General features: G+C 33.3%; 2 protein-coding genes and 1 pseudogene across 3 annotated transcripts; 1 reads left to right on the forward strand and 2 right to left on the reverse strand.

The window, feature by feature from the left end:
• Window positions 1-312: 312 nt before the first annotated feature.
• LOC114399830 lies at window positions 313-3,327 on the forward strand (annotated as a pseudogene).
• A 412-nt stretch (window positions 3,328-3,739) lies between these two features.
• On the reverse strand, window positions 3,740-6,700 carry LOC114400391 (nuclear transcription factor Y subunit C-3-like). Of its 2 annotated transcripts, none has more exons than XM_028362832.1 (4): window positions 6,572-6,700; window positions 6,281-6,329; window positions 4,525-5,324; window positions 3,740-4,037 (listed from the first exon to the last, which is right to left on the reverse strand). In XM_028362832.1, exon 3 carries the CDS (start codon window positions 5,321-5,323, stop codon window positions 4,547-4,549), a length of 777 nt encoding a protein of 258 aa, XP_028218633.1. In that variant the 5' UTR covers window position 5,324; window positions 6,281-6,329; window positions 6,572-6,700; the 3' UTR covers window positions 3,740-4,037; window positions 4,525-4,546. The 2 variants fall into 2 exon arrangements, with proteins under 2 accessions (XP_028218633.1, XP_028218634.1); XM_028362833.1 differs by having other exon boundaries at window positions 6,274-6,329.
• Window positions 6,701-14,189: 7,489 nt separating this feature from the next.
• Window positions 14,190-17,757, reverse strand: LOC114398334 (signal peptidase complex subunit 3B). The gene is made up of 6 exons (XM_028360518.1): window positions 17,524-17,757; window positions 17,367-17,414; window positions 15,488-15,550; window positions 15,000-15,053; window positions 14,621-14,707; window positions 14,190-14,534 (listed from the first exon to the last, which is right to left on the reverse strand). The coding sequence occupies exons 1-6, from the start codon at window positions 17,647-17,649 to the stop codon at window positions 14,409-14,411; spliced, it is 504 nt and encodes a 167-aa protein (XP_028216319.1). The 5' UTR covers window positions 17,650-17,757; the 3' UTR covers window positions 14,190-14,408.
• Window positions 17,758-18,970: the final 1,213 nt, after the last annotated feature.

An 18,970-nucleotide genomic window follows, 5' to 3' on the forward strand; every position in this document is an offset into this window, starting at 1 on the left:
CAAAACGGCTATATTAGTCATTTTATATTTGAAATTTATTTTCAATTAAAAAAATTAACTACGGTACCCACTTTTTATTTGCACATGGAAAAATAAATGTACAAAACAAATCTAACATCATTATAATTTATATAAATAATAAAGATCAATTTATAAACTTTTTTCACAAAAACATTGAGTTTTTCTACGCGAAGGGATGCGAGGATAAGACTTCGTATATCTATCCTACTCAAATGCCACTGTGAACATCAAAATAGTACAACAAATTAATGTTGATGTTATCCCTTTAATTTTTGGAGTGTGTTTTTTAGATGAGTGCATACCATAAAAACATAAAAATTAAGACAAAAAATAGTTATATATAATGTCCTATGCACTGTCAATCTATTTGTGTTTAAATAATGAAACTGATATTAGTAACATCGTCCTCGTGGATATAATAGAGAGATGATAGCAAGCAATAAAATATAAGGCCTAGGTAAATGAGATTGTCATTAACCAAATAATTGAGGATGATACATCAAAACACCATTCTCTCTCTGTTAGCAAGATGCAAAAGTATGAGGGAATTGAAAAAAATTGCGTGGGCTAATAGTCACAACCCCAACTATTAAAAGCATATTAGTATGAGGGAATTGAAAAAAAATGCATGGGCTACCCTTGAGCAAGCTTATTGACTTCTGTGTAGATTCATAATTTGGGGACATCAATAATGCAGACTTAGTATTTCGCCAAATTGATGCCCCTAGCGTTTACATTTGGAACTCCATGATACGAGGTTTTGTTAACAATCACAATCCAAGAATGTCTATGCTTCTGTATAGACAATTGATAGAAAATGGGTATTCCCCAGATCATTTTACTTTCCCATTTGTACTCAAAGCATGTTTGTGCAATTGCTGATCAAGATTGTGGAAAATGCATTCATTGCTGCATAGTGAAATCTGGGTTTGAAGCTGATGCCTATACTGCTACTGGGTTACTGCATATGTATGTGTCATGTGCAGATATGAAGTCAGGACTCAAAGTGTTTGATAATATTCCCATTTGGAATGTGGTTGCTTGGACTTGCTTGATTGCTGGGTATGTGAACAATAATCAACCATATGAAGCTTTGAAGGTGTTTAAAGACATGAGCCATTGTGGTGTAGAACCCAATGAAATCACCATGGTGAATGCTTTAATACCTGCGCTCGTAGTAGAGACTTTGATACTGGACAATGGGTGCACCAGCACATTCGTAAGGCTGGTTATGATCCCTTCATGTCCACATCTAATAGTAACATCATTCTTGCAACTGCAATTCTTGAAATGTATGCCAAATGTGGCAGCTTCAAGATAGCAAGAGACCTGTTCAACAAAATGCCTCAGAGAAACATTGTTTCTTGGAACAGTATGATTAATGCATACAATCAATATGAGAGACATAAGGAGGCACTAGATCTCTTTTTTGATATGTGGACTAGTGGCATTTATCCTGATAAGGCTACCTTTCTGAGTGTGTTGAGTGTTTGTGCCCATTTGTGTGCTCTGGCATTGGGACAAACTGTTCATGCTTATCTGTAGAAAACCGGCATTGGGACAGACATTTCCCTTGCAACTGCTCTTCTTGACATGTATGCCAAGACAGGTGGGTTAGGAAGTGCACAGAAGATTTTTAGCAGTTTGCAAAAAAGGGATGTGGTGATGTGGACTAGCATGATCAATGGTTTAGCCATGCATGGTGATGGAAATGAAGCATTGGGTATGTTTCAAACCATGCACGAGGATAGTTCTCTAGTCCCTGATCATATTACCTACATTGGAGTTTTATTCGCATGTAGTCATGTTGGACTGGTTGAAGAGGCTAAAAAACATTTTAGGCTAATGACAGAGATGTACAGTATAGTGCCAGGAAGAGAGCATTATGGTTGCATGGTTGATCTTTTGAGTCGATCTGGTCATTTCGGAGAAGCAGAAAGATTAATGGAGACAATGGCCATACAACCAAATATTTCCATCTAAGGTATATATCAGTCAATTAGTATAAATGTCATACCATAATGCGTGTCTTTATTTATGTTATGTATCTATATAGATATATATTAATTTGTCTTCTATTTATCACATGTTTATATGATAAATAGAAGATAAATTTAGATTAATGTATTTTCACTCACCAATACATCTGTATTCTTACTATACTCAAATAGTTTCCATTATGAGTATTAAACCAATATCAATTTATACAAGCTAAATCTTTTAATCGATATTTTGGTCCAAGAAAATTTTTGAAATTCATTAGTTTTTTTATCTTTCTCAAAATATTTTCATCTTTTAGTCAAAAGTGGAAAACAATTTTGAACTTTATTTTGATTATAAAATATTGTGCTCTTTTATATGGCTGCCAGATTCATGAAAACTTGTGTTGCTAATCAAGTGAAAGAACGACTAACAGAACTGGAATCTTGTCAAAGTGGAGCCCACGTTCTTCTATCTAATATATATGCAAAGGCTGGCAGGTGGGAAGATGTAAATGGGACTAGAAAAGTTATGAAGCATAAGAGGATTACAAAGATAATCGGTCATAGTTCAGTTGAAATGATGCTGTTAAGCTAATGGTCACAACAACATTGGTTTGTTGTCTCAAATGATGTAAGTATTGATTCTTGGATTAACTGCAATTGGAAAGGAGTCCGAAAGGCAAACAAAGAACTTATGCTTTGTCCACGGGGGCATTTCTCCAAATCCTTTCAGCTGCCTTCTCAGTTGGTACCCCGTCTATTTTCTGGTGATTTTGGCACTGATAAAGAATAGTCATGAAAGGGAGACATACACGATGGCAAAGTTTTTTCTGATTAGGATCCTTCCTTTTCTTCCACCAGTGAAGTTTATATAAATTGATCCAAATTTATGCAATGTCAAATAGATGAGATTCAGAATTAAGAGCGGTAAAATTTTGTTTAGTGTCTATTTCTTTTTTCACTCAATGATATACTACTAACATACACGCTCTGTACCATGGTGTGATTATTGACCAAGATTAACCTGGCTTGAGCTAACTGAACCAGCTACTACAACTTTTTCCATTTTTGGTGGTGACCTAACCTTGGTTGTCTATTTCCAGCTAACCATGCGTGGTTCACCATCATGTTGGGAGCACCACATACTTGCAATTATCATTATTTCCTCGATTGAGTGGCCCCTTTCCGCTTTTTCAGTGCCGTTATCTTTACGTGATTTTCCATTTTCATGATCACCCGTGATTTTCCAATGGCAAATTATTAGCTTCTTTAAAAATATTTTGGGTAACCTTGACTTGTGAAGCAAAAAAGACCATGAAGCAAAACATGCTTTAACTGTTAATTGAAAAAGTGTTGATTTAACTCAGAAAAATACTAACAACACATTCTTCCTATATCACTCTTAAAACCATTCTTTATTATCTATTAAAACTTATTAAAAATCACAATTTTGTAAGTGCTACACTAAAAAGTGTGTTTGGTAATATACATTTGTAGTGAAAATGCTCAACCTCCATACACACTTCTTTCTCCCCTTTTATTCTAATGGGTGATGGTGTAGAAAACGATGTAGTTTGTCGGCGGAATTATTAATATGGTGCATATCATAAAAAAACTGTGCAAATGTGTTCTTGCACAACTTGTACGCAAATCATGTGACAACTCAATTTTCCATCAAAGCGAACCACAGATAGGTATGGGTAGGTATAACAAGGAACTGAAGGAAGCCCATAATGTGAATGAAAAAGATGGGATATATTTTGGGCGCATGACAAGTTTAAACTCAAGTAAAAATCCTGCTATGCACCAGTAAATAAATATTATCATCTGATGACCTGTAAATTTAAACATGAAAAATACCATTTTATCCAGCTAAATCAAAGATAAGGTTAAGTTTTCCCTAGCACATTATCTACATATGTTTATAGTCTGCATTGCATGTAAACTATCAGCTACAGCTTCTGCTCGCAATGTAGTATGGATCTTCCCAACCATTCAGTTTGACATTCACAACTGATTCCGGTGCCTGGTTATCTGCAAGCCAGGAAATGTAGGCAATATCAGACTGAAAGAACTGTGATCCATAACAGTACAGGTAAAAATATAAAGATCACTTAAGCTGATCAAGTAAATAAAAAAGGGTAGTACAAAAGGCTAGAGATATGATACATGTACAACAATTATTACAATAATTTATAAACATCATTTTATGTCTATCTCTTCCTATCATCATTTATTACATTTAAAAATTTTCTCTCTCCTCTCACTTTTCTCCCTTTCTCTTTGTTGTAAGATTTGTTGTACAAGTATCATTTCTCAAGGCTATATGTATGTTTTTTTAACTATGAATAGTCTACAACAGAATAACATTTAGAATCCATTAAGAAAAAAGAAGAAAAGTGGAATTGAAGGCCTCCAGAATCAAATTTTACTGCAATGTACTGAAATATGCATTTCAACATAAAATTTAATTCAAACCTTAGACAGATAATTAAAAGGAGTAAGAGAGCCTAAAGTTCACCTTAATTTCCACGACACATCAGCTAATGTTCTGGGGACGACTGTCGTTGGTCTGGTGGCTGTGGCCACATTTGTGGTGCCATGTAGGGGTGAGACTGCTGAGCATACATGTTTGGGTCCATCACAGGCTTACCCATTATAACACCAGCAGCTCCAACTTGGGACGCATGCTGAGGCGGCATGTAGCAATATGGAAGGGCATCAGCAGGCCCTGCAACAGGCATTGTTCCTCTTGGGATTGATGCAAGCACTTCATCTTTCAAGTCCTCACGAGGCACAATGTCAACCAAGAAATCAAAGATGTCAGTCCTTGTGATTGCAGCAGCAATATCATTTTTTTGAAGTGTTCGCCTTTTGTTCTCTTCAGTGTGATTCCAAGAACGCAGGGTTAACTCTAATATGAACATTTCACATGCCCTTGCAAAGATGACTGGTGCTTCGGCTGATATCATCCTAACATCCTCGTCAGCCTTCATAATCTTCTTGATCCTTGCCAGGGGAAGACTGTGGTTCTTGAAATCAGTAACCTTCTCAATTTCTTGGTACTGGTTTGACCAAAATTGTTGGAGCTGTTGCTGAAGCTGGTGTTGTTGTTGCTGATGAATATGCTGATAAGCAAGTTGATGCTGTCCTAGCTGAGCTCCAGCAGGTGTGGATTGAATGGTACCAACTGATGTCACAACAGACCCCGGTGGCCCAGTTATTTGGCCTGGCTGATATGGGTTAGAACCATATGCTAATTGAGCTCCACTACCAACCACCCCCATAGATGGGTTCTGGCTATGCCCTTGATGATCCATTCTGTTTCAGATAAAATCAAACATGCAATGACATGAGTGCCTACACTTTACACAACCAAAATAACAAACCATGCAATCATCAAAGTAAATTTTCAATATATTAGTGAGTATACCATGATAAAATATTCAATGTAAACGTGGAAGGAATGAAAATATGTGCCTCTAATGCGGTGCTCTCAATCATGTGATGGAAGATGACATGAGCTCCATGCAAGAAAGAAACAGGCATATCTTTTTCTTGATTTGCACAAAGCATTAAAGCATGAGACTATTTGCACAAAGCACTAAAGCAGGCAGCTATTTGCACAAAGCATTAAAGCAGGCAACTTTGGTGCCTAGAAACACCCATGTGAAAGCAACACAGGTGGCAAAACCAACAGTTTAGAAAGCATACTAAATAAAATTTTATCAACAAATCTCTCCCCCACCCAAAGACCAAAATGCTTTCCATTTAAGAAGAGCATCATATGCCTCCAAAAATACAGGACAACCACCCAATTCAACTAAAGAATCTCATGGTTCACATAAGAAAATATATCTGTTAAGAAATTTATGGCACAACAAAACATCCATCATCAAGATTTCCGGGGATTTTAACAACATGCTTGATTTTAACAAGGATTCACAAAAAAAAAAGGAGCAGCTTTTAATTTCTCTGTTTTCTAACAATTAAGATCAAAGAGAATTCTTCAGCTCCAAGACATGTCAGTTTCACATATGCGAAATTTCGCCCAATAAAATCAGTCAAAGGAACCACAAAAAGATAGAAAGAAAAAAAAAAGCAACAGCAAATGGAATTATGGGTGGCAATAAAAATTATCCCCCCAAAAAATAAAATATAATAACGGATGAACAAAAGCATGGAGACCACGTTACAGTAAACCTAAACAAATGCAGATGCATGAACAAAATCACAAATACATATACACGGGTAGAGCAAGAGTTGTTACTTGTTACCTTCCCCAAAGGATGATGCAGCGCTTCGCAAACACTGAGAATCCAGAACCTGAGAAGGGATCAAAAGGGGAAAAAAGAGAAACAAAAAAATTATCAGAAATTATATTTGATTCAAAGATCTATAGCATGAGAATTGTGCTGGGTCGGGCACAAGAAGCAGTTTTTTCAAGTGTGAAAGATTCCAAAGTTTAGAGCAGACAAAAATTTAGGGTTTCAGAAGAAAAGTAAGAAAACAAAAGAAGCAGAGCAGAGCAGAGCTGAGGATTGACGATGTTTTTCTTTGGAACGAACCTCAGACAGCGAAGTGCGAGAACAAAAGCTGTGTGATCGATTCTGACTAACATTGTCGGACCTAACTCTTATATTGGCAAGTTTTTTCAATTTTTTCTCAATGACGAATTTACCCTACTCATATTCCTCAAACCCAGTGTGACATTCCTTTCTCTTGAGATTATATAAATTTAGATCTTCCAAGTTACTTATTAAAGTCATATGCGTCATCACAAAAATCTTTCTTATATTATGTTAGTTTTTAATTCTAAAAATTTTATATTATTTTTTCAAGATTTAAACCATTATTATAGTTTTATTCAAAATTGAATTGAATGATTGATAAAAAAAAATAATTTATGAACAACTTATATAACTATCAAATCTTTATAATATTAATTTTAATTACAATATAGAGATAGTATAAAATTTGTTCCATTGTCATCTTTTTGTGTGTGAATTTTGTAATTCTTAATCAAAAGTGAAACAGTGTATTTTGCAAATCATTTTAAGAGCAGTAGGTTATAAGTTATTTTGACTAGTTTAAAAATTAGTTAAATTAAAACTAGAGCATCTTGTGTTTTACAAGATAAAATAGAAAACAAAAAAGAGAAAAAGAAAGTAAAAGGGAGTAAGCAAAAAAAAAATGTGAAAAAAAAGGCTAACAATACACTGGATAGCAACAAGTGACTGTGTGTGGACACATTTTATATTACTGCACACAAGCTTGTTTGATATACAATTTTATGTTATTATAAGACGTGGAAGAACAATTTAAATTTCAAAATAAATGAAACTGATGAAGATTCAAAGAGTTTTTTTAGAAATTTATTATGTTTTAAATCTTTAGAATTTTATTTAGATTTAAATATATTATTAATTTGTTTTAACTTATTTCAGGAATTTATTTTGTTTTAAAGATTATGATATGATAATATTTGGATTTTTTATTGCTATTTAATTCTTTATATATAGAGCCAAAAAAATAAAAAATTATATATTATGTTTCATTTAAGATTTCTTGGAACTGTGAGTAATTATGTTGTGTATAGGAGTTTTTCCAACAATAATATTAAAGTTATGACAAGGAACAAACAAAAGTTTGAAATCTCATTGTTTAATGGAAAAACAATTTTTATGATTTGACAATCTATCATTCAAGACCTTTTAGTACAAAAAGGTCTTGATCTGGCTTTAAAAGATGAAAAGTCAGTTGTTATAGGTGAAAGGGAATGGACTTAAATACAAAGGAAGGTTATGACTGAAAGTCTTGTGGGAGAAGCTTGAGAGCATTTATGCATCCAACTTGTTGAGTAATTGTTTATGTTTTAAGATAGAGTTGTATCAACTCAAAATAGAGATGAGAGGAAATCTTCATGATCACATTAACAATTTTAATAAACTAATATGTCAATCGTTGAATGTAGATGAAAACATATTTGATGAGTAGCAAACAATGTTACTATTGGCTTCACTACCAAGATCCTACAAACCTTTGGTTCATACAATGCTTGTAGGGAGGACAACATTGAAGTTGGATGGTGTGACCGCGACTTTAAGAGAAAATGAGAGAATGATGAAAGATGAAAGTATTGACAATAAAAGTCATGTACTAGTCATGTAACGGTTTTAGTAAGGGAGAAATCATTATGAAGACAACAAGATGGGAAAAAAGGAATATCAAAGTCACAATGTCATCCAGAACAAGATAAGAGTAACGTGGAGTGTTATTACTGTAGAGAGAAAGGTCATATGCAAACAATGTGCCCTTAAACCCAAGAGGACTTGAAGAATGGAGAGCTATGAAGACAGATGATGACTAGTCTGAGGCTAATGTGATCCAAAATTTTGAAGATGAAGACCTATATTTGACAACTACTAAGGAGGTTGTTAAATCAAAATGGATAATAAATTATGCTATTTTACAACACATTTTAGAGATGGAATGATGTTCAATACTTTAAATGAAAAGTTGGATTATTTCAACTTAGAAAATGGTGAGAAAAAACATAATTCTCAATTTAAATAAACAACTTAGGTATGTTGATTTAAATTGGGAATGCAAGATGTACAAGGGGATATACTTGAAATTGTGAGGATAGAAAATTTAGAGAAACCTTTGCTACTTGGAAGGACAAACTTTGAAAAGATGAAATTTTCTAATGAGGTGGTTATTTAGAAATTTTAATTGAGGAAGGAATTGTTAGACAACAATTGAAATTTCAAAATAAATGTAACAAACTCTAAAATTGATTAGAATCTCAATAAGTTAATCTTCTAATTAATAATTTAGATTTTGTTAAAATGTGCATGCGTGTATATGTTAAAGATGTCATCCTTTAAAAAAAAGATATTATCAAACTAATTAAATTGTTTGTTTTATTATTTTATCTTCATAATTGAAACTAACTTTATGTATTTCTTTTATCAAATGTGAGAATTCTAAATTTCAAAGGGAGACTCGGGCATCTCGTGACCGCTTGGAGAAAATAAGACATTTTACAGCATAACATATGGAAGAGAGCGTCTTTTAGTGAGATCTGATGCCCTATTTTTTTTCTATTCTCTGGAATCGTTTCTCTTTCAATTTCACTTCATTGTCTCTTCTTCTATCATGAATGTGAAGTGTCTCACGTTTAGAATGCGTTTGAATTTGCATTACGTTTAGTAGGCACACGTTTCGATGCATGTATTGTGAGAAGCTACAGTTTGAAGCTTTTGCTTGAACATCCGTTTGGGAATTCTCAAAGAAACAAAAAACAAACACACTAAGTAAATGTTTAAATATATAGATTAAAAAAATTGAGAATTTTAGATGAAAAGTTAAAAAAAATATATTGAGTCCTTTTATTTTAGATGAAAAGTAATGAATGAGTTAAAAGTAAAACTATAAATCCTTTTTATTTTGAGTGAGTCCTTTTATTTTGGATGGAAGATAGTGTTAGGCAATCCAACGAACAATTGATAGCTCCCACATTCTTTAATTTATTTAAAGATTAACTAAATTATTTTCTAAAAATTACTAGTTGATTTTTTTTTAAAAAAAAGAAAGAATACCAATAAAATAAGTATTATTTAATCTTGTACATTTTTTCCCCTTTTACGAAAACCCGTTTAATTTTTTTATTGTTTGTCAACTTCAATAGATGGATGGTAATCTTTTTAATGTGAAATTTGTGCGAGTGGCATCATTCTAAGGGCAATATATTGCCCTTTCGCTGAAACAGAACCGTTGAACAAGTCAGTGAAGATATGATTATAGGCAGTGTTTTTCAACTCCCAAAGGTCAAGAGACCAAAAACAGAGGAAGCCCTTTCCAAGATAGAAAACAAGATACGAAGCTAGTGGCATAGGTCTCTCCCCTCCCACCCCAAAAACCCTTTTCCCCTACTTTTTACCCCATTCAGTGCGGACTTTTTTATACCTATCATGAACTTTTATTGGCAAACAATTATTCGAACCTCACTTGCAATGGCTAGGGTGCCACGTTTCCAACATTCATCTAGCAGCCACTTTGGTGGAAAGATTTGGAGTTCTTTTCCAATAAATAAATATATAATGAGTATGAAGAAATACTTTCCATTTAGACGTTAGAATAAATTACGAAGAAATTACAAGAAAGGTTATGAGTCTTCTCTTATAAGGAAAGATTAAACTCTATTGAATAAAAAAATATGTTTTACAAGAGAGGTCAAGATTAAACCTGATTTCAAAGTAGTTTTTAAAGAAACTTTACGCGAATTGAACCACATGTATAGGTTAAAACGGCCTTTTAAGTAGTGGCTTAATAGAAGTCTTGACTAGCATTTAATTGAGGGCTCTAAGGTTATTCTAAAGAATTAGTTTTCTTTCTATATATAAAAAAAAGTATTTTCTCGCTTAACTTACTTTTCTTTAGAATAGAAGCTGGAGAAGAATAGAGAAGATAGAAAACAAACATTTTAATATTTTATATATCCTCAAATTTTTCTCTCCAGGATGAGAAACAATGTGAAAATTGATGTAAGGTTTGCAAATTTATAATCACACCTCTCAATTTATTTTTAATTTTCTTAAGTTGAGGCGAGGTCAAAGAGTACCAACAGATTTTGATTTAATTATCAATCATGTCTAATTGGAAAAATAGGCTGAAGAACTGAGCCTAACATCGGTGTAGGTGTGCGTGTACATGTGACTGATGCGAGAGTTGTGAAAGTAAATCGCACGAGAATCTTTATTCCTAAATTGTTGGTCATATTCTTTTTTTAGATCTTGAAGAAGCTATATTTTATCTCAAAACTAATGTCCGGTTTGATTTGGTAGAGGAGAGACAAATGAGGAACTATTATTTCAGTTTGCAGGGGATTTTTACTTGTCATGGAGAGAGACAAATAAGGAACTAGTATTTAAAAAAAAGTATTTTCTAAATTTTAAACAAACATTTTTATTCTTATTTTCTGTTTTCTTTTAAAATGAAAATAAAAAACACTTCCATCAAGGGCCACCCAAAAGTACAATTAAGCTAATCATACTTTAGCCCATTTAGAACTACTCATCCTAGCTTCTTATTTATGAAATGGAAAAAATCTAACCCATATATGACATGCCAAAACATTTTTTTATAACTGATTAAAAGTACGTTCAATATAACTAACAGTCAATCTCAGCTTAGGTACCAAACCAAAAAACCAATGAAGTTACAGTAGTAGGAGTAAAAGAATTGTGAACAAAATATGTAAGCACTGCATTGGGACATTCTGGACTGCTTTGGATTGTAAAACAATATAATAAATTCCTGTGATCAGGACCCAACTAAAAATTTGTGTCTAGCCAAACCCAATGGAGATACCGAAAAACTCTTCATGATCATACGCTATGTCGTCAATTTTTTACTACACGTGTTGAATTCTTCCTTCAATAATGCCATCTATGTGGATTTTTAGTGTTAGGTTTGATTATTAATATCTACCCTGAAAACATGGCTATTACTAAACTCACTGCCGTAAAAGCAACATAGATGCCTACCAGACAGAAGCCCCAAAACCTAGGCACTCTGAATCTGCACCAAGTGATCACCAAGAGAGACCCCATAAGGCTTAAAAGGAGGAATACAAATGCCATCACTCTAGGATATATATAGCAGTTCCAAGGCCAACAAGCATGTTAAACATTGGTCCCGGCCATTGCCACATCAGCATCAAGATCTCCCACTGAATTTCCCCATGCCAGCACCGTGAGACCCTATAGGATGATTAAATGGCATGAATGAGTTGCAGGCATACAAGAGGGCTAGCGGACAAAGTGCAATATTGGCCCATGCATAAAATCTGCTCCATTGTGATGGTGCTGGTTGAGGGATTGTCAATCTCATGAGAGTTTTGACAGGAAGCTCCCACGTTTTAGAAATCTCTGTATGCAGAGCAAGAGATAAAAAAAGTCAGGACAATCTCAAAGTACAGAAATTCAACTATATTGTAAAGAACTAGAAACCTACCCAAGCAATGCATAAAATTGCCCATATTGTTTTTTACACAAGAATGATTAGCTACATTGTGCTGAATCATTTTTTAAAGAGTTATGTGAAATATTATGTGTCAAAATTAAGTAGTTATCATCAAATCAAATTAAAGGAATGATCATATCTTTCACAACAATTGTTAATCTAAGTAATTCAACATGTCTTTCAAAAGTAAAATAAAAAAAATCAGAAATAATTTTGATTTTATATCAAAATCTTGAAATGTTACCTGCTAGACTTGACTCAACGTTTACCAACATAGGGGATCAATTGCCTCCCCCCAACCCCCTCCCCTCAACGTCAATGTTTAATGACAAAAGGTTCAATCTGGTTAACTCCACCATATTAGATCACTTTCATTCTTTTCTGTGATGTACACTCTCAAGAAACCATTTCATCATCCCCAGTGCATTTTGAAAGCAGTTAGTCACCGTCTGAAGGTGTCTGGTGTCCTTTTATTAAATTTTGACCATCTTGCTTAATGTCGTATCAACTACTTAGTTATCAAGACAAAATCATATCACTCAGTAAAAAATATCACCCTGAATGGACAAAATCTTTTGTCTATACATAGCTATAGGTTTCCCTATCTTGTATTTAAATAATCTGGCACACAAGCTTCCAATTGTATCTCGTTCCCTTCCAAATTCAAACACACTTTCCTATCTAAAACTTCTGAAACATGTCATATTACCAAAAACTGAATACAACAAAGATTACATGTAGAAAAATAATAACAAGCAAAAGGATTTAACGTGATTCAACACCTCTTGCTTACGTCAACGGAACCGTCTCAAAAAGTATTTCACTATCACAATAATGATTACAAAATTGTAACTCACTTCAAATAGTGTATCACTCTACAAACTCGAGTACCTCACTCAATGGTTACAAGAAATTATAACACTCTCATACAAAAAAAATTTCTCTCGACAAAGTGACTTTGTTTCACAATCTATTTTCTCACACACTCTCTCTTTATATGTTGTTGTTTTTCCAGTAAATCTTTTTTTTTTATTTATAGTGAAAATTGTCGCCATCTATAATAAATAAGTTCTCTTAAAAGTTGAAATATGCATCCATCAACTAAGATTCATCTAGTAAAATGCAATCTTACACTTTGTATTTAAGTCACATAAACCTTTGTGACAAAAATCAATTCCTAATATACATACATCTTATTTTTTGGTTTGGAAGTCTACAATTCAAACAATGAATTCTGAGGATGAAAAAACATTAAGTTAGAGCATCTGTGATATGAATAGTGTAAAAAAACAACAAATTATGGTGTCGAGAATTTTTTTAGTAGTCACTCACTCCTAGTTAAACCCATTATCCCTAAGAACTACGTGAATTCATCTTTTTTTATAATCAGGACTGCATGGTTTTTAGGATCCTTGAATAGGTTTGAGTTTACTGCTACTTAATATGAACTATGGCGATTGACTTGATTTCATTTTGCGAAAAATTCGTGTCAATTACTATTAATTTCAAATTACTTGTGATTCTTCTTAAACATGATCATTTTCTTTTTTCGAATATAATTAATTATCTAACTCAAACAATAGATTATGGTGTCGAGAATTTTTTTAGTAGTCACTCACTCCTAGTTAAACCCATTATCCCTAAGAACTACGTGAATTCATTTTTTTTTTATACATTCACGCAATCTGCAAATCGAAATCATTTAATAAAATTCCGACAAAACCAGATTTTATCTCAACTTAAAATATACATTTAAATTTGAATTACTCAATTTTAATCTAACAATTCTAAGGTTAATATGTGAATTTGGTAACTGCTCCAAATCCATTTCCGTGCCTGATACTGGTGTTTGGTAGAAAAACATGTGGACTTTGTTCTAAGTTTAAAGTTTAATAATATATTAAGGAAAAATAAAATATCGGCACATAACATTAAAGAGCATTACATTTCAATACTAAAAAAACGAAAGCAAAGTACAAAATTGCAAAATGCGGGAGAAAGCTGTTATTTACTTTTTCCAGGTGCAGAGAGGCATCTTTTATTCTTTGTTTTCGGTACTAGAGATGTCGCTTTTAATTACTAGAAAACTGAGAAATTATTTCAAACTTTTCCAGGCAAACACTACCCAAGTATTTTTAACAGCTAAAGGAGGGTTCATTATAGCATAAATATATTTTCTCCGGAGGAATTAAAAAAGTTCAGACCAACGCTTGAAAACCACTAGCAAATTTTGAATGTTCAAGTATTCATTCATGCGATATTGATTTCACTTTCCAAAACACAAATTCCCTTCCTCTTTCTAGTTCTTTGAACCAACCTTCTATATTCGTTATAGGAAAGGTTAAAGTTACAGCAAAAAGCTTAACATGAAGGGCATCATCTATATTCCTGAGGCAATCGATAACCTGGCATGACTATTTTATCAGCAAACATTTTGCCAGTCTTCGGCATAACATGCCAATGCATAGTCAGGTTATATTCTTTGCCACGCAAATTGCTCCCCTGAACATGAAAAAATAGAAAATTTGAGCCCTAAAGAAATCTGAAGCAAATCATATTGGTCACAAAGTCCTCCGAGAGTTGTATACCTGGTCGATGAAGCGGTATTTATTTGATGTATGAATCCAAAACTTTGCATGCTCTTTAGAGGGAATGATACCATCCCATAGGGATATCTGTAAAATGGCATTTCAAGCACCTAAGCAACATACATGCATACACAACATATACCAAAGATGGAATAGATGCATCATTATATGCAATGGCACAGCTATCTGAGTGATATGAATAGTATAAAAAAACTCAGAACTCGGGAGCCACTGCCTCACCCATGAAAATTCAAGTTCCACTAGCACACTATTACTATGGCTTCCTTTTATTCTTTCCTTTATAAAAACAAGCTGGCAAGCTTACAATTTAAATGTTCATATTTCAAAAGTAAATGCAAACAAACTAATCAATTCATACCTGATTCAAGGAATTCTTAGGAGTTTCATACTCAGCAGCTAGAAAAACAAAAACCTGCAACCATACAAAATGACACAAAACTAAGTCCAAGGACAGCACTGAAATTTCTAGCTACCAAACAGTTTAGAATAATTGACTAGAAATAAGGAGTTCATGGGTATGCTATATTAAGCAGCCCCAACATTTCCATAGTAATAAAAATATATATTTCATGAAATGAAACAAGATATAACAATAGGTAAGGAAATTTAAACATTAAGGAACGTATTATGATAGGAGACATAGAGCAAACAAGCACACATTTGCTTTGGATTATTTTCAAGAAATAATATTTTTTTTCTCCAAAAGCTCTCTCCAAGAGTTTGGGGGGAAAAAAAAGCAATTATTTCATTCTTCCCTGTCCTACAAAGAGCATCCATACTTTTCAGAGGCAAAGGGAGAGAAGACAAAAAAGATTATAATGAAAAATCCAAATTAAAGTCAAGAACCTGTTTTGTGTTCCATGTGAAAAGGGACTGCAAGTCTGCGGAAATATTCATCGTCATGCTGACCTGCAAGAAAAGAAAGACTTCCACTTCAGACTTAATAATGAATAAAGATGACATTACGATAGGAGAGAAAAGGATTACAACAAGCTGGTTTTTGACAAAATATGATATTCACAACATAATATCTTATGCAGTTTTCAGAGCACGAAACATGAATACAGTACATAATTTGGTAAAACTAGGTGTTCTTCTAAGCAAATAGCACAATACAATTATAAATTTTACCATGCAATAATAATTATATTGAAAAATCTATAAAATAATAATTATATTGAAAAATTGCTAACTAGAACCATCACGATGCTTCCGATTATTTCTCTCTAAGTTCTTGACTAGTTTCAACCACGTGAATATCACTTGTATATGAAATAATAATTATATTGAAAAATCTATAAAATCGGCATAGATTTGGAAACTTCATAATTAGGTCTTCACCAAATACACATTTATTAGTCAGAAACATAGGTTAAACAGAAGAAGAATTTGTCAGCTAAACCATCAATCTCAATTTTGGTTTGGACAAGGCATTGATAATATTTATATTGAAGATGTGCCACAGATCTGTTCTGCTCCTTAAATTCCTTAAATAATCCTGGAAGAATCTGTAAAATTATTGTTTGCATATACAGTTGATAGTCTTGTAAGTTGGAACACGAGAATGGTATCCTAAAGAACGTAAATGGGTTGAGCTATTCCTCAACTATTCAAGCTCAACCCGTTAAATATAATCAAACTTGTTTGTTTTACTAAAACCAAGCTCAAGCTTAGCTTTAAATTCAATCATATAAAGGATCTAAACACAAGCTACGTGACTCAGGCTATTACTCAGTAAATTGTAATTCTGTCTAGAGAACAAAGAACTACAATTAGTTCATATATTCTTTCACTCTCTTTCACTTAAAATATTTGCTGTATCTTCTAACATGAAAATGTCTACTAAAAACTAAATTACTAAATTTTAAAATACTTTGAGAAGAGATTTGATAAAGGGAAAGAAGCTATTCAAGCTATAGGCAAACTACAAAATTTCAAACAAGTCAAGCTTTTGCCTCGATTACAAAATTGAGATAAGCTTGAGCATTTATCTTCTTTTTTTTTTTTTATGCAAGTAAAGACAGAGCTTCAAGTGGTCAACTCTACTCATTTTCAAATACTAAGCAGCTTTGATTCGTGCAATTCATTTACAAGTACTCCTCCATGTCATTTGTGTTTGCTTGTTCAAACTCTAGCCTATGTGACATAACAATATATTTGATAGGAAGTATCCTGTATGTCATGTTTTAAATGTATTTACTTGCAAGCAGCAACTAAGGATCATTCAATGATAACTTTGTCATGTTTAAGCATTGAAGGCAGAGTTAATACGATGTTTCCTACATCAAAAACCTATACCAACTGCAATGCAAAAACTTCAGTTGTTTGTTACATGAGATGATAACCATAAACCTAAAATTGCAGAATAAACTGCCCAAGCATCAACATCGATACTAGGTTAGTAACCACTCAAAGATAAAACAGAAACAAATACCATCTGTGATATAATTGAGTTTAATTTTGATACAATGTCAACTGTTAAGATTTTTAGGGTTTTACTAGCCAGCCAATTAAGAATCACCCAAAGTATTAACAGAAGTCAACAAAATTCAATTTGACGGCAGTCCATGATATAACGAAAACCAACAAAAATTCCAAGGTTTAGGTTTAAACACGATCCTAAATCTGAAGGAGATTGCAGACTGAAATAAGAAAAAGTCCTGCAAGACCCATCAACGAACCAGGATGTTGTGTTTGACTAGGAAAACAAACAAACAGGAATTACCTCGTCGTTGCCATTGGGTTGTTTCTGAAACCAGTTGATGTTCAGAACCTGCGTCCGGAGACACAAAGAACAGCGAGTAAAAAAAGGGGGCAGGGGAATGAAAGATTGATCAAATTGCAGATCCGTAAAAGTGAACTTAAAAAGAGAAAAGAGGGACCTGGACTTGTGCAGAGGGAGTGGGGGTGTTGAAGTTGTCGGATACAGAAGCCATAGCGCACATAAGCGCCAGAATGGTTACGGCAAAGGTTAGCAACGCGTTGGCTCTGTAGCCGAATGAATGCATTTTGAGGGTTGGACTGCGCTCTCTGTGTTTGATCAAAAGAAAGAGAAAGAGAGCGACACTGCTACTAAACTAAGCAGACAAGGAAAGGAAACGCTCTCTCATTCGATGGAACCACGTATGAAATCTTCTGTCCTCACCAATTATATAGTGCCACGTCAATTAAAAAATCCACGTCACCGTTTTATCGAAGGAGTAACGCCGTTTACAGCGCACGGTGCTGCCTCGCCTGATTTCAATCAAACCGTACGACGTTGGAGCCATACTGGACTGTGTCGTGTTGGGGAGGTTGCAAGCCGTTACTTCTCTGTTTGGTAAAATAAAAAAGCTGCCGTGGAATGCCACTCTCTAATTTTGGGAACAAAAGATTTTGCCGTACAATAAAAATGTTTCTTATAAAAAGAGCAGCTTCTCTTTTGACATTCTCATTTTCTTAAGCTATCCCACACCTATATATAAGCCAATTAAAGTTTTGTATCTTTTTTAAAAAAAATCAAAATAAGGGTGCCAAAGTAGCATAATACGATCGTTGCTGTCGTTGTTGAAGTGTATATATTTCGTTTCACATTGTATAAATCAGAAGCTTAATTATATTATCAATTTCCGGACCTAAAAATCAATGTACTATGATTGAAAAGTGTTACATCCCATTTTTTAAAATAAATTTTAAAAAATTATTTAAAAGTAAATAGAATTTTAAAAAAATTATAAAATTTTTATAATTAAATAAATAAGGAGAAATAATTTTATTAATTAAAATAATGATTTGAAGGGAAATAAAATAAATATTTTATTTATTCATTTGATAAGAAATAAAATAGAATTTATTTTTATAAAATAAATAAAAATAGAGTAAATAAAAGTTCTAGAGTACCCTAGCTATGTAATAGGTCATTCTTTATCTGTGCCTCCCTTCCTCTCAACTCCATTTTTTTCTTGTTCCTTTTCAAAATCTTCTCTTTTTCTCGCATACACTCAAACTTATCTCATTAAAACAATAATCTCGGACTCGTTGTTAACCATTGGATCGTCTTTAGATTTGAACATGTGGTTTAGAACTTATTTTCACACATCCACCATTGATATTTTCGAGATAATGTTTGTGGTGTAAGAAATGTTCCCCTTATTGAATTTTCTCTTTTCTCGCATACATCCAAAATTTGTTCCAATAAAACTATGATCTCATACTCGTCAATCGTTGGATCATCGTGAAATTTGGAGACCCCCTTTGAAATCCATTTTTGCACATTCTCACTGTTGGGATTTGTGAAATCATGTTTTTCTCGAGAGAAATTAGTATCGCACATTGACAGTAAAATGGAAA

The sequence above is a fragment of the Glycine soja genome, chromosome 19, assembly GCF_004193775.1.
Source record: "Glycine soja cultivar W05 chromosome 19, ASM419377v2, whole genome shotgun sequence".
Lineage (NCBI taxonomy): Eukaryota > Viridiplantae > Streptophyta > Magnoliopsida > Fabales > Fabaceae > Glycine > Glycine soja.

Excerpts from the sequence above, each read along its gene's own strand:
- LOC114398334 (XM_028360518.1), bottom strand. The coding sequence starts at position 17,649 with ATGCATTCATTCGGCTACAGAGCCAACGCGTTGCTAACCTTTGCCGTA. Across the intron at positions 17,415-17,523 it reads CTCCCTCTGCACAAGTCCAG|GTTCTGAACATCAACTGGTT; the intron begins GTCCCTCTTTTC and ends CTCCGGACGCAG. Across the intron at positions 15,054-15,487 it reads TCACATGGAACACAAAACAG|GTTTTTGTTTTTCTAGCTGC; the intron begins GTTCTTGACTTT and ends GTATGGTTGCAG.
- LOC114400391 (XM_028362832.1), bottom strand. The coding sequence starts at position 5,323 with ATGGATCATCAAGGGCATAGCCAGAACCCATCTATGGGGGTGGTTGGT.